Raw genomic sequence first — 26845 nt, forward strand, 5'->3', positions numbered from 1 at the left:
TTCTTTTCTAGTTCTTTAGCATCTCTCAAGAATGTACTCACTTTATTTTGTCCCAGTCCCCCTTGGTTTCATGTCCAGCGTTGACACAAAACCACAAATGCGATGTTAAACTCAAATAAGGAAGTGTGTGTGTTCACATGTGAAAATATGTGAAGTGGTGAGGATGACAGCAGGGTCCGGTGCCACTGTTACGAGCACAGCTCTCGTCTGCGTCTTCTGTGTCAGTTGACTAATCTCCTGCCCCAAAGACCCTCTGAAAAGAAGAGTTTGTTTTACTCTGAGAGAGTGGCGGCACTTGTCCTGACTGGCCCTCGGTAGGCCGAGAATCCTTCGGGGGCATCAGCAACTCAGAAATCCTGTGACACATAATCTGACGTGCAGAGAAAGGCACCAAGAGTAGAATCTTCTCAGGTGGCTTGCTGGTTAGAAACTGGTAGCTTCATTTCTCATGTAACGCTAGACAGCCACAAAAGACAAAGGTCTGTGTGCAGACCAACCCATTAAATAGTAAAATGCAAGGAAGGCAAGCAGAGATTGTGTAAAAGCCAGCTTGTGAAAATCTGTTTCTTGAAAGCCTTCTGGCAGCTTGAAACCAGAATGCGTATGGGTACTGTGCCAACGTATCTCCGGGGGGGTGCAAAGAATTCCGTAATTGGGGATGGGTTGAGTGAGCAGAAAAAAATGCTCTTTGCCAGAGATCTCTGCTAGCCTATCGACCCATTGAGCTTGTTTTCACCAAGGACCCCCAGGTAAGTGCAGGTCCTGGACAGGTTCGTATGATTTGAGCAATCTGGAAATGGAAGAAGACAGCCCTGTTTTGTGTGTGTGTGTGTATATATGTGTGTGTTGTGGTGAAGTTAATTCTCCTTGCCTCTTTCTGTATGAAACACTACCTGGGGTGCCTTGGCCATTCAAAACTTTTAGGCGGTTGGGCCCAGAACCTTGGACCGTGCCAAGAAGCCAGACGAGTTTGCCATGCCGAGATGAGCGAGATGGTGTTTGGTGACAAGGGGACCCCGTTCTGTCATTAGCAGTAGTGAAAGAGAGTCACGTCCCTCTTGTCAGGCCTATGTTTATAGCTTCTGAGGGTCACTGCATTGTGTTGGGAGACCCTTAAGATCATCTCTCACTTTTTGCCCGTGCTGCCGGTCAGGGTACATGTGCTGCAGTGATTGATTGATGTGGTATCTGAAGCTGGATTTTAAGGGTGACTTCAAAATTGCCTGTGTTCCGCTGCGCATACAGTCCTGGTGGGTTGTGGAAAGTTCCGTCCAATCACAGCTGACTTAGGATGGCCCCATGTTATTTTCAAGGAAGGAGACTTTCAGAGACAGTTTGCCATTGGCCTGCCTCTTCAGAGCAACCCTGGACTTCCTAGGAAGGCCTCCCATTCGATGACTAACCAGGGCTGACTGGACTTCCGGGATCTGATGAAATTGGGCTAGCCTGGGCCATCCAGGTCAGGTTGCAGCCCTGGTACACAGGCAGTATTGGCGGCCATCGCAATGCCTGCCCAGGGCTGCGTGTCTCTGTTGGGCTAACATTGCACACGTAGAGCTTGGGACCCTGTTTAAGTGCGGTGCGCTGGGCATGCACATGAGTACATTCTCCTTGCATGCTGGCATCATGTTTAAATCAGGCCCGGTTCTCCTTGCGGCAGTGGCTGTTGTTGGCCAAGTTATGGTAATAGAATAGAATAGAATAGAAGAATAGAATAGAATAGAATAGAATAGAATAGAATAGAATAGAATAGAATAGAATAGAATAGAATAGAATCTTTATTGGCCAAGTGTGATTGGACACACAAGGAATTTGTCTCTGGTGCATATGCTCTCAGTGTACATAAAAGAAAATACATTTGTCAAGAATCATAAGGTACAGCACTTAATGATTGTCATATAGGTCTAGTAAGCAATCAGGAAACAATCAATAGTAATAAAAACATAAAATGTAAAATCATAAAATAAAATGAAATGTCAGCATTTAATAGGTTGCATTCATGCTTTCTGTCCACCGCAAACAGCATTCAGGAATGAATTTGGTCCCTTTTCTAACCCATTAGAAGGCAAGATGTGTTTTCCTGTCCCTTGCGACAGGATTTACCCAAGTCTGTTTCACTTTCCGCTACCGGGGAGGTTCAATTTCTCATGCTCTTTTTTTCTCCCCCAATAGGTGGCCAGATTGTATCGTCAAAACCTTTTGCACCGCTACACTTTAGAATAAACAGTCGAAACTTGAGCGGTAAGGCTTGGCTCTCGATAGGATTCGCTTCGACTTGTGTGGGTCTAAAACGGCGATACTCACGAACCACCTTCATACCTAATCCCCTACTCACAGGAACCACGTTTACTTCTGCCCCTGGCGTAAAGTCTGCACCTCAGGGAGGCTTCCTGCTTCCCCGTTCCTTCTGGCAGCAGCTGTTTCAAGGTGGAAACCACCTGCCAGCCCAAGCCAGGCAGACAAGGACCTTGCCCGCTTTCCTGAAACTTTTGAGCGGGCACCACACAGGGAAACAGTGCTCGGAAGAGCCACATGGGTGTGTTTCCTGAGGCCCTGAGTGACCTTCACTGATCTAAAAACAACCAGATGAAGATAGAAGTGAGTCAACCCAGGGACTTGTTTCCATCTGGAAGCTGGGTTGGCTGCTTGTAGCGAATTAGCATGTTGGGGGTTAAGGGGAATCGTTGGGTTGGAGCCAACAATTAGCTGGCAAGAGGACGGAGAATCTTCCCAGATTTCCTGACCCTTAAGAAGCTGTTTCCAACTCTGGAGAAGTTGATTCTCAATGTCTTTAAAAACAATTTTTTTAAAAAAAAAATTTCCCTCAAAAAAACAACAGATGGGAAAAAAGATGTAGGATAAAAAGAAATGCTTTACATGAATTAAGGGTGACTTCAAAATGCCTGTGTTCCATTTAAAATGGACCACTGTGCGTACAGTCTTGGTGGGTTGTGGAAAGTTCCGTCCAATCACAGCTAGAGCCAGACCCCAAATCCTCCATCTGCTCTTATGCTGGCAATCACTCCTTTCAGTAACGTGTGGCGGGGAGCTCCTGAGAGGTCAAACCAGTTGAAGCACTATCTTCCCCTGAAATCCCTTTTTTCCTCCATGTCTTAAGACCACCATGGAGTAATAACTGTGCAGGTGACTGGGGTGTGGTCAGGCAGAGGAAGGAAGTGAAATCTCACTGTTCTTCCTATATCAGCGTTGAAGCTGCAGGTGGAAGAGCTGGCTCCATAGGCTGAAGAGACAGGTTGGGGAGTTTTGCCCACATCCTGCATAGCTGTTATATCACATGGGTCTCACAGCCCCAGGAATCATGTTTTACTCTTCCTGGAAACAGTTTCAGGGGCAGGGGAAGGCAGGGAAGATCTGTGTCCATCTGGTGATCCGTTGGCAGACTGTGGGATCCAACCCCTTGCAGGGAGTAGGGGCTTTGATGAAGAAGAAGAGTTGGATTTCTGTCCCCCCCTTTCTCCTGTAAGGAGACTCAAAGGGGCTTACAATCTCCTTTCCCTTCCCCCCTCACAGCAAACACCCTGTGAGGTAGGTGGGGCTGAGAGAGCTCCGAGAAGCTGTGACTAGCCCAAGGTCACCCAGCTGGTGTGTGTTTTAGTGCATTCCCCAGATAAGCCTCCACAGCTCAAGCGGCAGAGCGGGGAATCAAACCCGGTTCCTCCAGATTAGAGTGCACCTGCTCTTAACCACTACGCCACTGCTGCTCCTGGCACTCAGCAGCCCTGCATTGGGATTCTGTCCACATCTTGAACTGGGGAGTTCAGATATATCAGATGCTGGGCCCTGGTTTAGCAAGCAGGCAGCTATGGATTGTGTAAAATTGGGCTTCAGAGCCCTTTCTGGGCAGAGAAGGTATTGGATAGATGCTGAAGACCTCCCCTGTTATTGCCTGCCCTGCTAGTTCTTCGGTTTCCTGCTCAGTCCAAGAGACCCTGAATGAAGTGTATAACCCAGGGGTCTGCAACCTGCTGCTCTCCAGCTGTTCATGGGCTACAGTTCCCATCAGCCCCCGCCAGCATGGCCAATTGGTTGCAGACCCCTGGTATAGCCCTTCAGTTCTAGAACTGGCCAATGACTCTTCTGTGGCATTTCTCTCCATGTTCCTGACGTGAAATGAAACAGAGTGAGTCACCCTGGATTCTACCACCCCGGATTCTACCACTCCTTATTGTAGAAACTCTTCACTCTAAAATGCACTCGCTGGCCTTGATGTGTGTTCATTCCCATCTGTATATGTGTGTGTGTTTTTAAACAGATATTGGCACTATAATGAGAGTTGTGGAATTGTCACCACTGAAAGGGTCTGTTTCGTGGACCGGGAAACCAGTTTCTTACTACCTGCATACTATCGATCGAACCATAGTGAGTATAGGTCGACTGCCTAAATGCTAAGATTGGGGCCGGGGGGCATGCAAAATGGGTGTCTCACTTGGGGCGAGCGGGTAACAGAGCGCTTTCTAAACGGGGCACTGCCTTTTCCTGGTTCCTACAGCTGCCAAGCATCTCCTTTTCTCCTGTAAATCTTGTGGTTGGCAAATGAATAATAGGATGGGGATTTCTTTGAATCTGCCGTGTTTCCCCGAATATAAGACAGTGTCTTATATTAATTTTTGCTCCCAAAGATGCGCTATGTCTTATTTTCAGGGGATGTCTTATTTGTCTGTGTTCTGTTCGTCGGGCATGCTTCCAAACAAAAGCTTTGCTATGTCTTACTTTCGGGGGATGCCTTATATTTCGCACTTCAGCAAAACCTCTACTATGTCTTATTTTTAGGGGATGTCTTATATTCGGGGAAACAGGGTAGCTGCTTTATCAGCTTACTGGGCAGCCGATAATTATTTCAGCCCCGCCCTTTGCGCTATAATATTGACCAACATCTTTAAAAGAAGATTAGACAGATGTATCAGTGACTACTAGCCATGGCGACCAAAGGGGGATGTTTGCATTCAGAAGCAGTAAGCCCCTCAATATCAGTGCCCCAAGGGCAGCATCAGGGGAAAGCCTCGGCCTCTACGTCCTGTTGCTGAATCTCCACTGTAACTGGATGGCCACCGTGTGACACAGAAAGCTGGGCTAGATGGACTACTGGATTGGTCTAGCAGGGCTGCTCTTATGTTTTTATGCCATCGAGGGTGGGCGGGCTTGTATAAGTTTTAATATATGTGATGCGCAGGGAGGGGGAACTCTATCCGTGCAAGGATGGGAGGTGTATGAAGTGTATTTTAGAAAGTATATGACACGTATCTCAGTTTAGCGGTGTCCGGCGTACCTTGTGAGTAACATCCGGCATTAAAACTGGTGCCCCTTGAAAAGCATCAAACAATAGCACCATAAGCCCAGCACCCTCTGTGTTTGCTTAGTTTATTTTTTTAGATCAAGAGCCCCGGGGGGAACAGCAGTAGTTCTAAAACATAGGTGTCAAACTCGCGGCCCTCCAGATGTTATGGACTACAGTTTCCATCATCCCCCTGCCAGCATGATGCTGGCAGGGGATGATGGGAACTGTAGTCCATAACATCTGGAGGGCCGCGAGCTTGACACCTGTGTTCTAAAAGTACGAAGTTGATGATTCACAGCAGTGGGGAAGGTGTGCTGCCTCAGAAACGACCCTGGCACCTCCCCTCTGAAAGAGGGCTGCCCTTGTGGGGCTTAATTTTCGAACCTGCCGGTGTACAGGTGTAGCTGAGATTGGGGTGGGATTAAGCCAGGGAATAAGGTGAGGCTCTGTAGCTCATAGGTGTCAAACTTGTGGCCCTCCAGATGTTATGGATGACAGTTCCCATCATCTGATGATGGAAACTGTTCCATCTGATGATGGAAACTGTTCCATCTGATGATGGAAACTGTTGTCCATAACATTTGAAGGGCCGCGAGTTTGACACCTGTGCTCCAGCTGAACGGAGGCTCGACTCTCACTGGCTGGGCTCCCTATAAGAAGTGCATGTTTCAGAGGAGGGGGGTGGTTGTGGGGGTACATGTGCATCCCCCCCCACACACACACACATGCATGCTGCCTTACACTGCTGCTACGAGTAGAATTTCTGCTTTGGTATTAGAAGTGCTGTTGAAGTGCTCCAGTGTTCCCTCTGTACCCTTTCCCCTGCCCCCACAGCACCACCTGGTGGCAATAACTGGGAGATTTTGACTTGTCTGGCACTTATAAACCGTGGTTGGGTTAAATCAGGGGGTCTGCAACCTGTGGCTCTCCAGATGTTCATGGGCTACAATCCCCATCAGCCCCTGCCAGCATGAACAATTGGCCATGCTGGCACGGGCTGATGGGAATTGCAGTTCATGAACATCTGGAGAGCCACAGGTTGCAGACACTTGAGTTAAATCCTTTCAAAGATATGCTTCTCTCTGCCTTCAGCTGGGAACATGCTGCCAATATTTTGTGGAGAAATAGATGTCTTCATATTTGCCATGTTCATGTCCAGCTCCCTCTCCTGTTTTTTTTATGCATTACTGAACATAGATCAGTTTTTAAACCGCCTTGCATCGAACTGTAGATAATGGTGCTTTCGCTGTCCGGGTGGATTGCACTGATGTTGATTGGGCAAGAGCCAGCTCGGGCCCTGTTCTCTGCAACGCCTTTGCCTCAAAGGCAAAGGGTGGAAAGCACTTAAGGAAGAAGCGCCGGCCGCTTTGCATGCCCTGCTGGAAATCTTTGCTCTGACCTGACCACTGACCCTCGTGTCTTTCTGATTTGTTTTTAGCTTGAAAACTACTTCTCTAGTCTCAAAAATCCAAAACTCAGGGTAAGTGGCCTTTTGTTTGGAAAAGAAAGACACACGCGCGTGCACTAGCTGGAGCCCTAAATGTTGCAGCCTCGGACTGCGTACGGTCACAACCGCAGTGGTCATTCAGATTAGGTTTCTAAGGTTTTTAGGATTGGGAAATTGCCAAGTTGCTCTTCGGGGATAAGTCGTGGACAAAACTGCATGCTAACTGTCGTTCTGGGTCAGCAATAGAATGTGGAAGTGGGCACAGAGTTCTTCCCTGATGAGCTGGTTTTGAGTCTAATCAGCACCAAGGTTTACAAGGTATAGCTTCCAGCTCACAAGAACTTTTTCGATATCTGACGATAGCTGCTGGAGGGGTATTTGCAACAAAATGGAAGTTTTGGATCAGCTTAAAAGCATCCTTGGCAAACATTTGTCCAGCTGCTTTTTGAAGACTGCCAGTGGGGGGAAGTTCGCCACCTCCCTATCAGCCGATACCACTGCTGAACTACTCTCATTGTAAAAAATTTTTTTCCTAATGTCCAACCAGTACCTTTCCACTGTAATTTATACTTGTTATGCGCGCACACACACACACACACACACACACACACACACACACACACACACACACACACACACACACACACACACACACACACACGTGTGTATATACACATATATACACACACATACATATAAAGAGTAAAGGTTCACAAAAAGGTCATCGACTAAGTTAGCAGAAGTTTGCCCAACCCAAGGATGGAGACAGTCAGTCTAGGACAGTGGTGGCGAACCTTTGGCACGCCAGATGTTATGGACTACAATTCCCATCAGCCCCTGCCAGCATGGCCAATTGACCATGCTGGCAGAGGCTGATGGGAATTGTAGTGCATAACATCTGGAGTGCCAAAGGTTCACCACCATGGGGTCTAAGAGCAAGAAGTAGCAACAATTGACCTTTAACATGATTGGTGAATTTAACTGTAACTCTAGACCAATGAGAGGCTGTTGCCTGGGCAGGGGGAAAGTATCCTGTTGGATGTATGCATTGTATATGCTATGATAAGTTCAAATACAGATAGAGACTGAGTTGAGTTCAGGCCTGCCACATTCTTTGCTGCCTGTAGCCTTTTACACAGGAAGCGAATCCCAGGTGGCTGCCCTCCTGGCCAGGACCAGAAAAGATGGCAGGATGAACTCTTTAAGTAGTTCCTTCTTCCGGATATGGGCATTCACATACTCAGCGGGACTCTCTCTAAGGAATAAGTGGGTAAAATTGAGCGGCTTCTTGAGGAAGCAGCATTCCTTTTCGCTTCCACTGTGGCTTTTTTCCCTTTTGGGAGTTTGGAGACAAGCTAACATGCTCTTCATAGCTTTAATGGAAAACCGCCTCTCGGATTGTGTATGTGACTCGTTTCTCTCCACCCCCTTATCCCACGCAGGAGGAACAAGAGGCAGCTAGGCGCCGGCAGCAGAGAGAGAACAAGAGCAACACGACAACTCCAACGAAAGTCCAAGAAAACAAGGTTTGATCCCGCCAGATGTTGTGTGTTTCCCTCATTCATGTCATGTATCATTGCTTTGAGTTGGGATTTCAGGTGATGACAGTCCCAGTATCCCATCTCAAACATGAACCGGGTGTCAATAAAGAATCCTAATATGATGAGTATGATGAGCCAATTTTTCTCCCAAGGCAGCCTCGTAGTTACTATGGGTTGCCCTAGAACCAGAGGTCTGAAGGTGACCCCAAAGTATTTGTAGGTGTTTACTTGTTCCAGTTTAAAGCCATTCAGTTTCCAAGTCCTACTGAAATGATATCTTAGAAATAATATCTTAGAACTTTTAGACATTTCTTCTTATGTCGGGTTTTGATTTGATTTTGATTTGATATTTAATTTATATACCGCCCTCCTCCGAAGGGCTCAGGGCGGTGCACATCATAATACATCAACAATACATGATAATACAACAAAAGTAAACAGTAATAATATCAATTGCACAAGCCCCACATGAGACAACAGTTCAGTAAAGGCTTAATCATTATACGTCAGGTTAACAAATCAATAACAGTTAGTAATTTATAGCAAGCATCGACACACTATTTCATACAACAGCAGCATAATAACAACATAGGCATAATAGCATCATATGCCAAACAATATAACAATAATACAATAACAGTATTGAGATAATGTCCTAGCAATGATTAATTCAGTAATCTAAAGCCACAATAAACATCTTTCCCTAGAAGTAAATCTATTGCATTAGGGATTATTTTTATACAGAGTAGAATTCTTATTCAGAACTTTTGAGGTTTTACATGTTATTTATTTTTTTATTTGTATGTCCGGTCAGTGATTGTGTTAATAAATAAACAACATAATCCTGATGTGGTATTAAAGAACAATGGATATTTTGCCTGCCTGCCTTTCAGAGTCACAGCAACAGATCTCTCCCATTCAGAATGCTGCCTCCACTGAAATCACAGAAGCTCCTGCTCTAAAAATGAAGTTCAGCATTCTAATAATGCAGCCAAACCCACCTCCACTCCCGGTTTGGGGTTCAAGATATGTGATCTTACCACTTTGCTGAAGCTAAACAAGATCGGGGCTGGTCAGGGCCCAAATCCAGCACCCCCCTGGAATCCTGTGTGAATCCCTTTGTGTCCTGTGGAGGATGCTGGTTAGGGTAGAAATGTTATGAAGTGAAGGAGCAGAGAGTTGAGAGAAATTGTGCTGATAAAGAAGAGTTTGGATTTATATCCCCCCTTTCTCTCCTGCAGGAGACTCAAAGGGGCTTACAATCTCCTTGCCCTTCCCCCCTCACAACAAACACCCTGTGAGGTGGGCGGGGCTGAGAGAGCTCCGAGAAGCTGTGACTAGCCCAAGGTCACCCAGCTGGCGTGTGTGGGAGCGCACAGGCTAATCTGAATTCCCCAGATAATCCTCCACAGCTCAGGCGGCAGAGCTGGGAATCAAACCCGGTTCCTCCAGATTAGATACACGAGCTCTTAACCTCCTATGCCACTGCTGCTCCTGGGGCCACTTTTAGGGTATCATCACCTTTCCTTGTATACACCTGTCATATCAGGCATATTCCTCTACGCAGGGCTGAACCTGGGCCCTTCAGAAAGCACAGCAAGTGTGCTAGCACAGGGGTCTGCAACCTGCCCATTGGCCATGCTGTCAGGGGCTGATGGGAATTGTAGTCCATGAACATCTGGAGAGCCGCAGGTTGCAGACCCCTGTTCTAGCACTATGTCACAACCCCATCCTCAGCAGGGAAAGCGGACAGCCGCCGGGGAGCAGATCTGAGCAGAACATGATAAGCACAGTTTTCTTTTCTCACTGACCCCCAACCATTTTTTCCCCCCGAAAAGGAGGATGGTGCTGAAGAAGAGAAGATTCCTGGGGCCAACACCGTCAAAAAGCCATCTCCGTCCAAAGCGCGCAAGAAGAAGCTGAGCAAAAAGGGAAGGAAAATGGCAGGCAGGAAGCGCGGGCGCCCCAAGAAGATGAACGTTGTGAATCCCGAGCGCAAGACCAAGAAGAACCAAACCGCACTGGAGCTTCTTCACGCTCAAACCATATCGCAAACTTGCTCATCCTCTCCTCAGGGTAAGCCCTGGCACCGAAGCAGATCCCGGGAAGGGGGTTGGGGGCAGCTTCCTTTTTTGGCCACCCGTCTAAGTTGTTTGAGGACCGGCCGACTTGACCGCAACAGGCACCCCTTTCCTCTAAAGTTGAGCGATTGGTCCTGTTCTTTGGGTTGCTTGCATGTAGCCAGACTTGGTCATCGATGGCCAAATTGAACCAACTTTGCCTCCTGCCGCCCCACCCAATTCCCCATCAGATACATTCAGGGCCATTTACAGGCAATCACGTAGTGCTTAATTATCACTTGGGAAGCACTACATAATGAGCATATGACAGCTTATCCCAGTAACAGCTAATTACAGTTCCGTAACGTAGGTCCTGGTCTGCGTCGCAGATGGAAAGACCATGCGGAGGGGTGTGGGTCTTGCTTAAAGGGGGCAAGTACATTTGTGAATGAGACGGGATTTTTGTCCCCTGATTCTGAGCCGAACTACTGGGCTAGATTACTGGTCTTTCACAATAAAACCTTGCGACTATCAAATGTTAAAAGCTTTAAAAACAAGAGCCTACCGTAACCGGTCAGCCTCCAGCGGTTATTCCGACACGGTTTACCTTACCCTTCCTTTGAGACTTTGAAACGGGAGGTAGGTGTTCTGTCATCCCTCTTCCAGGGAGCTCATTCGAGAGCCAGGGGGCCACCACGGAAGAGTTCCTGCTCCAGCTCTCTACTGGCCACACCTGCCCAAGGGAGGAGACTCAGAGCAGGAACAATGAGCCGGCTCATATTGGTAAATGTCTTCCTGATTACTGGAAGGTGATGTGGGCAGGGTGGGGAGGGGCTACCCATCACTGTCATTTAGAGCAAATGGATATCTGGAAGCCAGAAACTGGGTCACTGATACGGAGGATAGCTTCAAGCGAAGAAGGGCGGAAGGGCAACCTGTACTCGGTCGATCGTTTGTGAAACTTTATCATTACGGTTGGTTCTACCCTGCCTTTCCACGCAGATACGTGTCACTGGCTTACAGCTCAGTTTGAACCCTTCTATAAAAGTACGCCACGGTGCTGCTGGTTATTATCAACATCCTGTGAATTCAGTCGGCCAGCGGTTTTCAAACTTGCACAATCCCATTTTGGTTTGCGAGGATCTGTGGACCCCCCCAAGCCTATTGATGTTAAAATTCATGGGACGCTATTTATTTGCCCTCTGCCTCAAGTCCTGCAGTCCTTGGGCAGAGCGGTGAGGCAAAAGGCTTTCTGAAAATAAGTGCTGGAGCAGGCATCCCCATTTGTCTGAAACAGGTGTACAAAGTATTTAACCCCTGTCCTTTCCAGAATCGAGGATATAGCGGCTGCAAGTCAGGCTGCCCGTTCAGAATGGAGGAAACGAGCTTTGTCTGAGAACTGTAGACTGGGGGTGAGGTGGAGGGCAGGGGTGTAGCTGCAATGGGGACATCTGGGCATCTCGCCCCGGGTGCTGCCATTGCATCCACGTGTCGGGGGCAGGAGGTGGCGCCAGGCAGTTCACGCTCCGGGCGCAGTTCTCTCTCCCTTCGTCGCTTCCGGGGGGAGGTGGGGTGGCTTCCCTGTTTTCCTTTATCAGCCGTGGAAAGAAGGAAGAAAACGGGAGGTGGAATGGAAAGCGCAAGAAAGTTCTTGCAAGGTTGCCCCTGCAGAAATTCCCCCTCATTCACTAAAAAACTCCAGCCTCACCCTTCGACTACCTTAACAGTCTTGCTGCTCTGGGAGTAATTGAGCCCTTCTTCCTTTTGTCCCCCGCTCTGGGAAATGGTTCTTCTTGGTAACGGGGAGGCAGTCAGTTGCTGCCCTTCTTCCTTTTTGCTAGACCAGGGGTCTGCAACCTGCGGCTCTCCAGATGTTCATGCTGGCTGGGGCTGATGGGAATTGTAGTCCATGAACATCTGGAGAGCCACAGGTTGCAGGCCCTTGTGCTAGACCAGGGGTCTGCAACCCGTGGCTCCGGAGCCGCATGCGGCTCTTTCAGCCTTATACTGTGGCTCCGCATGGCCTGGAGGTTGGAGGGTAGCAGAGCAGCGCTGGAAGGAAAGGTGAGTGGAGGGGCCAAACTGGAGGCGGCTCCGTGCGTGAGGGCACTGCTTTTCACGTCCCCTCCACTCACCTCTCATTCCAGTGCTGCTCTGGAGGGACACACACAGAGTTCGTCATGTGGGGGGCAGAAAATCACACACACCCCACACATACACCTAGGCTGGCCTGGGCCACCGATCATGACGTGCGTGCACCGCAGTGAGCAGGGAGGACTCGGCTGGTGGGCCTGGTGTCTGTGCTCCGGGTGGCTGCTGCCCAAGGGGGGAGGGCGCAGAGGAGGCAGAGAGGCTAGAAAGGCACAGAGCGGTGCACGCGGGACTTGCAGGAGGCTTGAGCATGCTGGCCCCTGCTCGAGCGGGTGGGGTGGAGGAAGAGGGAGCCAACCGGTTTTTCTAGACTAAAACCTCAGCATTCAGGTTAAATTGCCGGGTTGGCACTTTGCGATAAATAAGTGGGGTTTGGGTTGCAGTTTGGGCACTCGGTCTCGAAGAGGTTCGCCATCACTGGGCTAGGGCCATGTTGAATGCTGCCTTTCACTAAGGAGATGCCCTCCCCAGACCTCCACGGTTGTGCGGTCAACACGTGGCTGGCTGTGATGAGCTCCTTCCTTCATCAGCGGCCTCAGGAAGTGTTCACTAGTTGGGCTTCATTGACATAAAAGACGGCACAGTCAAGAGGCCTCTCTCCTCATGGGCCCCTTGAGGTCCATGGAGCCCTTCATAGAGAACCATTGCAGAAGGCCAAGCGATGGAGGTAGCATTTATTCTCCGAAGGTCTCTGAAACGGTGCAGTTTTAGCCGTGCTCTGGAAAGGCCGAGGCTCTGCTGCTGCTCCTGAAAGGGGGCTTTGCAACCTTGGCACTGCTTCAGAAAAGTTTTCTTCTCTTTAGTCGCTGCCCTCCTTGTCACTGAGCCCCTGCAGTGTCTGTTCTTCTGTCAGAACACCGCCTCCCTTCCCCTCCCCGCATGTCCTCCACGGAGGTCCCTGTGTATGTGTGTGTGTTGTAAAGGATTCTGGGGCGTCGTCTAGGGAGCACACAACGGGTGCTGATGGGACCAGTTGGTGCTCACCTTTGCCCTAAATCACATCCCTGTTCTTCCTCGTGACTGCATGCATGGTTTATGAGGGTCCACCTGCTTCCTTGGAAGCCCACTGCTACCAGACCAAGGCTGTCCCGGGCATTGCTTGAACAGCACTGTCTGGGAGGGCAGAATGGCTCGTTGTGGGCCCCTCCCTCTCACAATGTCTCACTGGTTTTAACCCTTGCAGTCATAGCCTCTTTTCTCTTCCTTTCCAGATGCATACAGGTCACCTCATAGTCCATTTTACCAACTACCTCCTAAAGTGCAGCGGCATTCATCAAACCAGCTGTTGGTGACTCCTACCCCACCTGCACTACAGAAGCTGCTAGGTAAGAGCCCCTCCCCTCTCCCGGGTGAACAGAGGGAGAGTCAGGCCGCCGGAGCAGTCAGGTGCCAGGTTCCTACTCTGGGAGCCAGAGTTAAAAGCCGTGACCCTTGACTGCACAACGCTGCCTGATGACCAGTCAGATCAGGAGGTCCCGGGTGAAGCCTTTTCCCTTGAACTCCTTTTAGCTGGAAATGGTAGGAGGCTGACACTTGGGGTGAGATTCCGTTAACTGAAGCCCTTCCTTGAACTGGTGACTCTGAAGCCTTATAGGGGAGGGACGTGGCCTGAATGGATCAGGCTGTGCCGGCTTTCTCAACGGCATGAGAGGGAGGAGAAATGATCTCTCCTGATTCCATTTGGTCTGCAGCCCGGTCCCCTGGGGCCTGTTGCCTGTTCAGGGCCCACAGTCTCTGGCTTCCTCTCCAGGGCCCAAAAGAGCTACTGCTCCCTGCCTCTTGCACCCGTGGAAGAGCTGGCAGGATTGGACCCCACAATCCGAGGCTGCGCGGAAGGCTCAGCTGAGCCGCAACACAGGGCTGCTGTTATATGCAGCAGTGGCGTAATGGCTAAGAGCAGTGGCTAAGTGCAGGTGCACTCTGATCTGGAGGAACTGGGTTTGATTCCCAGCTCTGCCGCTTGAGCTGTGGAGGCTTATCTGAGGAATTCAGATTAGCCTGTGCACTCCCACACATGCCAGCTGGGTGACCTTGGGCTAGTCACAGCTTCCCGGAGCTCTCTCAGCCCCACCTACCTGACAGGGTGTTTGTTGTGAGGGGGGAAGGGCAAGGAGATTGTCAGCCCCTTTGAGTCTCCTGCAGGAGAGAAAGGGGGGATATAAATTCAAACTCTTCTTCTTCTTTCTTAACCCACTTCCTCTTGCTTTGTCCTGAGCAGACTCCTTCAAGATCCAGTACATGCAATTCATGGCATACATGAAGACCCCTCAGTACAAAGAGAGCCTTCAGCAGCTGTTGGAACAGGAAAAGGTAGGTGGCTTTCCCGAGGATCTCCTTTGAAGCTGAGTGGACTAGGTATAGTTATATAAAATGAGAGCTCCCCAACCTCCTCCTTGAAAAGAAAAGATTGCTGCTGGTCTATCAATCCTCCGGGCAAATCCACTGGATCTGGCTGTGTGCTCTGTTTGCCGGTGTCAGCAGCTTCATTAAAATCAGAGGTGGGATCCAGCAGGTTCTCACCAGTTCCCGAGAGTGGGTTACTAATTATTTGTGTGTGCCGAGAGGGGGTTACTAATTGGGTCCGCTTTTCCATCTCCACGCCCTCACCTCCCCGATAGGCATCCTGCCTTTGAACATGAAGGTTCCATATAGCAATTGTGACTAATAATGTAACTCCCTGAACTGGGTTAATCCCTTTCAGGTACTGCAATTCATGGATTCTCAGCCTTTCGTACCTTTTATCTTACTAGTTTCTATCAAAGAACCTGTGTGTTTCACCATTGCTGTGTTCAGATTTGTGAGTTGGGACATTTTCTATAATGTGATGATGATTTAGAAATGACCTGGTGCAAAAAAATGTGGTGGGGTGGCTGCCCATGGGGGGGGGGGGGGCATCCAACTCAGGTTTTGCCCATGGCTCAGATTTGCCTAGGTACGCCTCTGCCCCCATTGCTGAGGGGGTGCTGGCGAGGGAACCTGTTACTAAAATTTTTGGATCCCACCACTGATTAAAATGCTTCTTTTGGAATTGCATTTACTTTGATTATGTGTTCCTGCATTATGTGTTCCTGCATTGCAGGGGGTTGGACTTGATGGCCCTTGGGTGGTGGTGGTGGGGGGGGGGGTCTCCATTCTATGAATTGCAGCAATCCTGTAGTAAAAAGACCTGCCAGGGATAATATTTTGGCTGCTTTCCCTTTTAGGAGAAGAATACCCACTTGCTGGGGAAAGCACAGCAGTTGTTTACTCATTGCCAAGCTCAGAAAGAAGAAATTAAGCGACTGTTCCAGCAGAAGCTAGACGAGGTATGAAACCAAGGGGAGAAGGGACTTGACTTTGGGGTGCAGGGCGTGGGGTGCGCAGATGCCGAAAAAATGCCCTTGAACATACAAAGATGCATCATGCATTGTTGAATGATTGGTCCATCTTGTCTTTTTTGGCTTTCTCTTGTGCTTCTGGTCAGGATGTGTGCAAACCTAGTCCACTTCCATCCTTCCCCTTGTGCGGTGCAGAGGAGATCGAACGCTTCCCCTCCCAGTAAATCCCTTTGTGCGGCGACATCCCTGTTTTGGCACCTGGGCCAACGGGAGGTTGCTCCCTTTCCCCTGCAAAACCGGACTTCTACATCAGGATTCAGTCTTGGGGTTAGAATCCCGGCTTGCAAAGCAATTCCAGTCTAGCCCGGGCACCTGTATGCAGAAGCGTACCAGAGGCAAATGGCGCCCGGAGACAAATTGTCTCCCCCACCCTAGCTCCACCCCTGATGCCCCCAGGCTCCATCCCCACTTTCCTCAACCCTGCCCATGTCACCATGGACATGGGCAAGGTCTAGGGTGCCCACCTCCCCCCCAGACTCCCCCTGCTGGCTGGGTTCCCAGCCGGCAGCCTGCAGTCTCTTCTGAAGAGAGGGGTAGTCCAGGGTGGGGTTGAGGGTGCTTGGAGGCAGCAGGAAGTCCTGCTGCCTCATCATTTTTTACGTGCCTTGGATGGGGTTGAGGCACGCGAAAACGAGACAGCAGGACTTCCTGGTCACTTGGGGGGCCGATTTTGCGCCCCCCACGTGACCAGAAGAGTGGCGCCCGGGGACAAGGGGTACCCCTTGTCCCTAGGCAGATACGCCACTGCCTGTATGTGGGCATCGTGGTGAATTGGAAATCAGAAGGTGCCTCTGAAACCAGGCCCCGTGGAGGAAGCCCAGCACAAGGAGGAATGTGCAGAGCATTTGACCCACTCTGTGGCTGCTCCTTTTTGTTGTTGTTGGTAACTGCATCACACTGTGTTCTGTGTCCCCTACAGCTGGGAGTTAAGGCTTTGACCTACAATGACCTTATTCAAGCTCAGAAAGAGATCTCTGCTCACAACCAGCAGCTTAAGGAGCAGACCAAGCAGCTGGAGAAAGATAATGGTGAACTCAGGAACCAGAGCCTGCAGCTGGTGGGTATTTCCGAACTGCGACTGTCTTGTCGGGCTCAGCAACTAATGAAGGGGGTGCCGGTGTTTGGCTCGCAGAATGGGGCCGAACCCTTTTGGATCTTGAAGTTGTTCAGAAATTGTTCTTGAAGGCTTTAGCCCCGGGTTGCATTCCCAAAAGAAATGGCCGGGTGAGGAGGGAATCGTTTTGAGTTCCCCGGTTTGCAGGAGCACACAAATGCTTCTGGTTTCCAGCTGACCAAAACTGTAGATCTTCTCGGCTGACAGCGTCTCTCTGTGCCTCCTTTCAGCTGAAGGCCAGGTGCGAAGAACTGAAGCTTGATTGGTCGACACTGTCACTGGAGAATCTGCTGAAAGAAAAGCAGGCGCTGAAGAACCAGATTTCTGAGAAGCAAAAGCATTGCTTGGAATTACAGGTAGAGTGTTGTATTGCTTAATAAATCCTGCTCAAAGGAGAGCCATGATGCTCGCCAGGTTTAATGTTATGCCTTCTGCCTTGTTACATGGCAGATTTAATAAGCAAGAAAAGGCTAAAAGATTGTGCCCATGTAATGATGGCTCAGTTGAATCTCTGACCCACCAGTTACTTCACTGTCTCAGATTCAAGGAAATCAGATCCAAGTATGTGAATCTCACTCCTTTACATTTACCAGATATCCCCGATTTAATTAGATTACACTACTTGTTGGACAACCCTGATCCTTCTCTCTGTATGATAGTGGCAGACTTTCTCCTGGAAATTACTAAATGCCAGTAGATTTCCTTCGACCCAACATTTATTTCCTGTGTTGTATATGCTTTTTAATCCGTTTTTATTATTGTTGTACTGTTGTCTATGCCAATAAAGGCTTGCTATTACAGGTAGAGTGCCAGAGTGGGCGGGGAAACATAACTACTAAAGAATTCTGCCTTTCCCCCCTGCTAGTCGTTTCAGTTTGGTTGCAGGATTTGAATTAACAAGGTCACTTGCTCTGCCCTGTTAGTTTGTGTCGTGGTGTTCCTCTGGAAGGGTCCTTCTACAGCCATGGTGGCAAACCTATGGCACTCCAATTGGCCATGCTGGCAGGGGCTGATGGGAATTCTAGTCCATGAACATCTGGAGTGCCATAGGTTCGCCACCACTGTTCTACAGTAACAACATCCTTGGACCCAGCAGCTGGAAGGTTGGAGATGAAAGTCAGGGGACTCGAAAAGCAATCTCCTGCATTAATCCCCAGTGATTACGAACCTATAGCCGCGAGGTGCCAGCGAGGTGGCACTCAGAGCTCAGTTCTGTGGGCGCGGCGCAGGCAGGCAGGTGTCCCCAACACATCTAGGCTAGCCTGGGCCACTGGGCTCGATTATTAGCATTAAAAAACCGCTAATCTGTGCCAGTTTTGGGGAAGTAAGCGTGCGGGTAACCCTGTTAAGTGCTGTTTAGAATCCCACTGATTTTCATGCGAAGAACTAAAGCGTGATCCTTTACCCGGAAGTAAACTCGGTTGCTGGAAATGGGGCTTGCTTCTGAGTAAACCCTCCTAGGGTCGTGATTCACCGTGTTAGCTTTAAAAAGGGCTTGGACAGATTTATGGAGGAGAAGTCAATTTATGGCTACCAATCTTGATCCTCCTTGATCTCAGATTGCAAATGCCTTAGCAGACCAGGTGCTCAGGAGCAGCAGCAGCAGCAGAAGGCCATTGCTTTCACATCCTGCATGTGAGCTCCCAAAGGCACCTGGTGGGCCACTGCGAGTAGCAGAATGCTGGACTAGATGGACTCTGGTCTGATCCAGCAGGCTAGTTCTTATGTTCTTATGTTCACCCGTTGGAATTGTTTCACGGTTGCTTCAAAGCAAAGCCATCGACTACCACCAAGCTTACTCCTGAGTAACGCCTCAGAGCCAACCATTTTTTCTCAACTAAAACCTCTGTATTCAGGTTCAATTGCCGGGTTGGCACTTTGCGATAAATAAGTGGGTTTTGGGTTGCAATTTGGGCACTCAGTCTCAAAAAGGTTCGCCATCGCTTCCCTAGCTTCTCCACCAGACAGATGCCAGAGTGAGATTTAGGCTGTCCCTGCTGGAGGTCTTGCTGGAGGTTGGAGAGGGATGCCTTTGGCTTTGGATTTATTGAGTGGCATAGTGGTTATGAGTGGAAGTCTCCAATCTGGCATGACAAGTGCTCAGCTTTGAGTAGGGACAAGTTTTCGGGGAAGGAAGCAGCTGCTCTAAAGTGCCGTGTTATGCCAACCGTGCAGTATCCAATTTCATTCTATTTCTCTCTCTTTTTTTCCTTTTAAAGATCAGCATTGTGGAACTCGAGAAGAGCCAAAGGCAGCAGGAGCTCCTGCAGCTGAAATCGTGCATGCCCCCCGACGAATCGCTTCCGTCGCAGCCGCGCCACAAAAACCACCTGACCCGCAAGCCGGAGCCTGACCACAGCATGTTCCCACTGGAACTGGAGACCCCCAAGTTCCCAGTGCCCCAGATGAACGGCATGAGCCCCGAACTGTCAATGAACGGCCACGCTACCCCGTATGAGATCCACAATGCTCTTGGCAGACCCTTCTCCAAGCAGGGTACCCCACAGTATGCAGCGTCCCACCTGGACCAAGATATTGTCCCTTGTACCCCAAACCACCACTGTAGGCAGAAGCCGGACAAGTCCGCTAGCTTGTCCTTGCCAGATTACACCAGGTTCTCCCCAGCTAAGATAGCCCTTCGGAGGCACCTGAACCAGGACCATACAGGCAGTGGGAAATCAGCAAGTAATGAAAACCACCAGAGGTGAGCTTCTCTTTAATCCTGGTTGGGGGGCGGGGAGGGGAATTGCCTTATTTGAAAAAGGAACGCAGCAGGAAACTCAGTACAGCTTTCAAACCACTAAAGACTGATGAGATTTCCAGGGAATGCGTTTTTGAGATGCAAAGCTGCCGATATATTGTCCTAATATACCCGCATATACTGGTGTATAAGTCGACCCGAGTATAAGTTGAGGCATCCCATTTTACCCAAAAAAACCCTGGGGAAACTTATTGACTCGTGTATAAGTCGAGGGTGGGAAATTCAGCAGCTCCATGATCAGCCCTGCACTGCAACCCACTGCATCTCAACCACGGCCCCTTTTAGCCCCGGCCCCTCACTCACTCACCTTTCCTTTCCCCGCAGGCTCTGAGGCTCGGCTTCAGGGAAGCTGCCGCTCGGGCAGCCTATCTCTTTGACTTTCTTAAAAGGGCAATGCTCCAAAGATTGCTTAAGTTTTTGGCCTGCAGGGGGCGCAGCTTAAGCAATCTTTGGAGCATTTCCCTTTTAAGAAAGTCATAGAGACAGGCTACCTGAGCAGCAGCTTCCCTGAAGCCGAGCCTCATAGCCTGCGGGGAAAGGAAAGTGTGAGTGAGTGAGGGGGATGAGGCACTGCACGAGTAAGCGCTGCAGCTGGGGGCTGACCAAGGTGGGGAAGGGGTGTGGGACCCTCGGGTATAAACCAAGGGGGCATTTTTCAGCCTAAAAAAGGGCTGAAAAACTCGACGTATACACGAGTATATACGGTACCATCTATTGGCCTCCCTTCCTTTTCCCTTGTCCCATTCCTTCCATTGAGCCAGAACAAGTGAGTGTGGGGATAGTCTTTTGTAATCACCCTCTCCTTACCTGGACTTTATGACGCCTGCCCTGTTGAGAATATATGCATTTTTATTGGATTTTATCATATTGGTGTTGCGTGACACGCTGAGTACCTGTGGGAAGGACGCCTCACAAATCAAACTAAATAAATGGAAAGTGTTCCCCCAGGACTACCCTCTCCCAACACACTTGTCTTTTGTTATGGCTGCGCTTCGCTAGGGGAGATCAGTCACAGAAGACAAGATTGGTATCGGGGGAAATTTTCCCTCAGAAGGGGTTGGGGTTCCATTCAGAACACAGTTTAAGAGCCACCGTCTTTTTGTTGAAGAAGAAGAGTTTTGATTTATATCCCCCCTTTCTTTCCTGTAGGAGACTCAAAGGGGCTTACAATCTCATTGCCCTTCCCCCCTCACAACAAACACCCTGTGAGGTAGGTGGGGCTGGGTGAGCTCAGAAGAACTGTGACTAGCCCAAGGTCACCCAGCTGGCCTATGTTGGATTCGAGTCCAGCGTCATCTTGGAGGCCATGAAGCTTTTTGAGGTATAAGCATTCACGAGTCAAAACTTTGGTTCTGAACTCTTATACTCCCCAAAAATCTTGTTGGTCAGTAAGGTGCTATTGGACTCGGATCTAGCTGTTCTACAGCAGACCATGACGGCTGTCCTCTGAAACCATCCTTTTGTTCAACAGGCATGAAACTTGCCTGAATGTTTGGTGAAGTATAGCTTATGAAAGCCAATGCTCTGCAATTAAAAAAACAACAACAACAGACTCCTTAAGTGCCACTGGGTTTTCTAAATATGTCAGTTTGCCCACCCATTCAGTGCAGCCTCCTCTTCCCTGACTGGCAGTGGTTATCCAAGGACTTTCCCACCAGCCGTTTCCCCCCAGATCCTTAGTTGGCGATTCCAGAGCCTGAGCCGGAAAAATCACCTTTCCACCAAAGAAGCCTTCTGCCCCACGACCTGCAGCTCCTCCACAAACACCCCTGTTGCTGTCGTTGCCAGGGCCCGTCTCAAAACTCCATCCTCTCTTGTTACAGAGCTGAGCACATAAAAGAGAACGGCGTTACTTTCCCGAGTCCGACAATACCGAACGGCATAAAGATGAGCCCTCAGGAATCCCGTCCTTCTTCACCAACAGCTTTGCCTGTTGCTCACGAGAAGGTAAGGAAGCTGCAGAGCCCCTGATCCTAGGCTTTTAGCTGTGGTTTTGCTAGCCAGGTAGCGTTTATCCAGTTGTTGAGTTCCAAGGCGTGATAATAATGATAGTCTGGCAATGGGGTTTGGGGAGCCAAATGAGAGATAGATGCTTATGGTTGTTGCTCTTGAGAGACCTTCGTGCTATGTCCTAAATCAGAGGGAGTTCGTTTGTGCTTCTTGTAACTCCCCCAGTATGAACCTGTAGATGGTACAAGTTCCGGTACAGACTGAAGCATCCAACTTAATTTTTTTTTGTGTGAAAATGCTTACGTGATTCTAGTATCCTTGAGTGAGCTCTTTGGCCGTGTGGCTTTAACTATTCATATGGGAGAATGATAATACATTCAGCGGGTTGTCTACTTGGGATGGAGGGATTGTTTCTGATCAAATAAACATTTTAAGTGGGTTTTATAACCGAGTGCAGTCCAGAAAATTGGAAACGAGAGGTGCAAATAAACACACAAGGGAGACAGCTGCGTAGATCGGTGCTCCTGACTTGTTTTGAAAATAATCGTCAATGGAGGGACAAAAACCCATTCTGCGGGAGCAATTAAAGCCCACATTTTAGAATTTCTACACAGCTGAATATTCTTGCATTGTAAGTGAACCAGAAACGCAAATAAGAACCTCTCTAGCTTATTGGGGCATGTCTTAAAATGCACAGTGCTCTTTTTAAAAATTAAAGAACTGGGTAACAACCACAAGCATCTGTCTGGCTCTAGTGCGAACGTTAAAACTCTATTTTTAATGAAGATAATTAAAGCATTTATATAACAGAACCACAACTCTAAATCAACAACCAAGTATACTTTGTTGTTGATGTAGAGTTATGGTTCTGTTATATAAATGTTTTAATTATTTTCATTAAAAATAGAGTTTAAATGTTCGCACTAGAGCCATTAGATACTGTATCTGGCTCATTATATATATATAACCGCCACAAGCACACAGTCCCATGGATTGGTGCTTTCACCTTGTAACGCTCTAGGCAAGAGAGCAAATGGCACTACGGTTATACTGACTCTTTTGGAACGACGGTCAAAACAATGTGTGCGCTTGTTGTCTGTGTAGGCTGGCTGGATAAGGCCGTTGGCTGTTTTCTGTGCCGTACGTTGGTGTAATACAAACTGGTTAGTCCGTACGGGCGGGTGGAGCGCTTGCAATTGCAGGTGTCAAACTCGCAGCCCTCCAGATGTTCACAAACTACAGTTCCCATCAGCCCTTGCCAGCATAGCCAAGGCTCATGTTGGAAGGGACTGATGGGGATTGTAGCTCATGAACATCTGGAGGGCCGCGAGTTTGACATCCCGGCGTGAACGATCGCAAGCACACGTGGTGCTTGTCTGCAGCCCAGCCCAGAAGCCCCGGCTGGAAGGGAAAGCTCAGTTCAGCAGAGAGGGGGGCATGTTCAGGGTGGTTCGGCCGCAGGCGCAAGGGAGAGCTGCATTGGGCGTTGTCTGCTTTGTGTGTTTGCAGGCTTTGCGAGAGAGGACGCCTGCGAGTAGCGGGGAGACCATCACCAGCCTTCCCATCAGTATTCCCCTCAGCACAGTGCAGCCCAATAAACTCCCTGTTAGTATCCCCCTGGCCAGCGTAGTCCTACCTAGCCGTGTTGAGAAGGTGGTGAGTAAAGGGCTCCTTGACCTTTTCCTTCCCCCCTCCTGTCCCTTCTTTATCAAGCTAGACCGGAGATGACAGTGCCCTTCAGCAGTGGTCTTCATCCCACAGATCAGATGCTCGGGGTTGGGGGTTGCAGAGCCCCCTCTCCCTGGGTCACATGTTGTTACGGAACAGCCTCTTTGCTGCCATTGGGAAGGCCCTCTGAGATAGAGGGCGAGGGTGCCACGCCTTCTGCCTCTCTAGGCATGTCGAGAAGAGCAGCAGGACACCCACATGCGGTCACTCTGTGGTGCTGAGGATTCCTCCGTGGCTCTGGCCCCCAGCCTGCTCCTTGCTGTGGTCCACTTCCGAGCACTCGGCTCGTCGTCTTTTGGCCCTCTCGCCTTGCCGTCCACACTTCGCCTTGCCTCCTGTCACGCACTTTCAGATCTGGAAAGGTTGAAGGCCACTGACTTTGAACTGTATCTGTAGGGCCAAAGAGTGCAGATACTTTGAGCTTTCTGTGCCTCACAGCAGAATTTCCTGGATTCAGACGGGGCCCGCATGAGGTGGTGGTTGCAGTGTTTGGCTTTGCTCCAAGGAGACCCTCTGGTTCAAATTCCCACTTGACTGTGAAATATGACCGGTCACCTGGGGCCAGTTGCTATTTCTCTGTGTAGCCTACCTTGCAGAGTTGTTGTGAAGGTAAAAGGGAGAAAGAACCCTGGCAGGATATGTAAAAGTAGAGTCCCCTGTCCAGATTCCAGGGTATAGCATGGACTCCTGAAAAAAATCCTTTTTAAGGCTTGGAAGCTGGTCATCAGAGGTTCAAAACCTATGTTAACATTTTACCTCCTAGCTCAGTCCAGCACAATAAGGCTGTTAGTTTTCGGCAGTAAAAGACCCACCCTAGCACAACTTCAAATTTACTTTGTGAAGCCTTGGATTAGTTCGTTTTGGGGTGGGTTTTTTTTTAATGCTAACAAGCTTCCGGGTATTAAGTGGATAAGGAAAATACAGTCTGCATGCTGAGAAGGGTTATGTAAATTACAGTAACCTTTTAGAGGCGGGTCGGGCTTCCCTAGCCACGGGCGGCTCTGTTTTGGGCCCCTTGGCACTGACTTTGTGGTCACCCCCTGCCTGTGATCCAGCTGCCTTATCCAAACCACAAAGTCAGTCGCTCACTCTCTGAAGTCTTTGGGCGTTGTGGCTTTCTGGGCTTTGTGGCCGTGGTCTGGCCATGTTTCACCCACATCTATGACCGGCATCTTCAGAGGCATTTCACTGCAAGATGCATTTCTCCCAGCGTGACATGCCTCTGAGGGTGCCGGTCGTAGATGCCGGCTAAATGTCAGGAGCAAAAACGTCCCGGCCACACAGCCTGGAAAACCTCCGACGCCCAGTCGATCCCAGCCTTTAACAACACATTGTCTGTCTTTTCCTCCTTCCAGAGAAGCACACCTAGCCCAGTCCACCAGAACCGTGACTCCTTTTCGACACTTGATAAACAATATGGTGCTAGTTCTCATAACGGCATGAGCAGTGTTGCTGCTAACAAGCCGCTGATTTCGGCTACCTCAGGTGAGTCCCCTCCTGCCAAGGGCCTGTGTGGGGAAAAGGGGCGGACACCTCTGTACCTTGAATCTCCAGATGGCCAGGAGTCTCTGTGGCCCGCTAAAAGGCAGGAACCGTTTGCCGTTGTTCCCTTGTGCAGTCAAACAGCTTCCCCCCCCCTTTTTACCAGAGCCTTTGATGTAAAGCTTTGGCATTTTAGATACTTACAATAAGTACTCTCTGGTTTATCTAATACTGTCAGATACCCAGATTAATCCATGGTTCTCACTGATAGAGGGGAAGATCGAATCACTTGGTATACCTCTTGATTCCCTTCTACTTTTAACTTGTTCAGAATCGTATAAATTATTAAAACAAAAATTGTTGGAGAGAGAATGGAACTATTTAACCCTGGCAGCAAGGAAAACTTGCTCTCCTTTACATCTATCAATCCCTTTACAACATAACAGAATGGCCTCCTATTTGTATCATCTGGCCAATCTAAACCAGAGAAGAGTTTTTTTCACTTGCTCGCTTCAACGTTTTCCCTTCTGCTATACTACGTGGTAGATATAACAACCTAGAAATGAGCAAAAGGGTGTGCTCGTGTGATGCAAACCAATTAGAAACATTAACTCACCAACTGTTCTGTTGTCCCAAATCGGTAAGTATTAGAATTAAATACTCTAGGTTGCTTTCTATGATACCTAGCGAGCTAGATGAACCAAGCAGATTATTGTTTTTATTAAATAACTCTGATGCCGCAATCTGCAAAATGGCTGCAAATTTTCTATTGGAAGTGTCCTATAAGCAATAGTATGTATGAACCAACTCTATTTGCTATATGTTACAAGTTTGTATTTTGATGTGATTTTATATCGGTTATGCCAAATAAAGGCTGAATGAATGGCATTTTAGATACAGGACAAGACCCTAAAAAAAAAAAAAGATGTTTGGGGAGAGAGACCCACCTCAGTGTGGGAAGGTACCCAAAAAGTCAACTTTGCGGGATTTCTGTAATCCATGAAAAGCATGGTGGGAGGGAGGGAGGGAGGGCAGTCCAATCCATTGTGTTGGTCTGTTTTCAGGTTCCACAGCCCAGGGGTGTAGCTATCAATCCATCTAGTGTGTAATCTTTTAATTTTCCAGAGCCAGGTTAAAATGTTTTCCCAGTGCTGTGTTTCTACTGCTCTTTTTTTTTTAACCTCCCACTTAATACTGTATGTCTTAATTTTTTTTCTGGGAATTAAGTACCAAAAGGTCAAGAACAGATCAGGGCCACTGAATTTAAAACTGCCATATAGCAAAAATACATGTGCATTTATTCAAATTGAAATCATAACATCATAGTAGACGGTCCATGACCTCCTGCTTTATGTGTATAAAATCACAATGAAAAAGATCCTGTGCCGCACTTTTATCACCCAAACCAAACACGTTTTGGCCCGCTGGCCTTCTTCGGTGGACAAAAGTGATATTACAGTGTGCATGCTACCTGACTACAAGCACAGATGAAACCTATAGAAATCAAAGCACAACTGGTAGTGCTTTGATTTCTATAGGTTTCCGTTGGTGCGGTTGTATATTGATACATTTCACTGTCAGATAAAAGCACAAATGGAATCTTTTAAATGACTCAGATCAGTGATTAGAAAGTTGCATACCATTGGCACGAAGCCAGCGTCCACCCAAAAGGTAATAAGAGTGGGCCAATCATGCCACATTCTGTTCAAGCAGCATCCTTTAATACTACGCAGTGGCATAGGAGGTTAAGAGCTCGTGTATCTAATCTGGAGGAACCGGGTTTGATTCCCAGCTCTGCCGCCTGAGCTGTGGAGGCTTATCTGGGGAATTCAGATTAGCCCTTGCACTCCCACACAGGCCAGCTGGGTGACCTTGGGCTAGTCACAGCTTCTCGGAGCTCTCTCAGCCCCCCCTACCTCACAGGGTGTTTGTTGTGAG

The 26845-nt window shown here is 48.8% G+C and overlaps 1 protein-coding gene across 3 annotated transcripts in view; it reads left to right on the forward strand.

The window, feature by feature from the left end:
* Positions 1–26845, forward strand: part of DOT1L (DOT1 like histone lysine methyltransferase) — an 88502-nt gene that overhangs the window by 54853 nt on the left and 6804 nt on the right. Inside the window, exons 10-24 of one of the 3 annotated variants that reach the window (XM_048497172.1) lie at positions 2173–2241; positions 4274–4380; positions 6735–6776; positions 8186–8269; positions 10123–10360; positions 11011–11127; positions 13707–13820; positions 14714–14805; positions 15699–15800; positions 16792–16929; positions 17217–17342; positions 19206–19690; positions 21571–21694; positions 23207–23353; positions 24781–24910. In XM_048497172.1, coding sequence (XP_048353129.1) covers positions 2173–2241; positions 4274–4380; positions 6735–6776; positions 8186–8269; positions 10123–10360; positions 11011–11127; positions 13707–13820; positions 14714–14805; positions 15699–15800; positions 16792–16929; positions 17217–17342; positions 19206–19690; positions 21571–21694; positions 23207–23353; positions 24781–24910 — 2115 coding nt within the window. The remainder of the gene's footprint in view (positions 1–2172; positions 2242–4273; positions 4381–6734; positions 6777–8185; positions 8270–10122; positions 10361–11010; positions 11128–13706; positions 13821–14713; positions 14806–15698; positions 15801–16791; positions 16930–17216; positions 17343–19205; positions 19691–21570; positions 21695–23206; positions 23354–24780; positions 24911–26845) is intronic. The other 2 variants (XM_048497174.1, XM_048497173.1) reach the window with 2 other exon arrangements.

Source organism: Sphaerodactylus townsendi, linkage group LG05 (genome assembly GCF_021028975.2).
Source record: "Sphaerodactylus townsendi isolate TG3544 linkage group LG05, MPM_Stown_v2.3, whole genome shotgun sequence".
NCBI classification, from domain to species: Eukaryota; Metazoa; Chordata; class Lepidosauria; order Squamata; family Sphaerodactylidae; genus Sphaerodactylus; species Sphaerodactylus townsendi.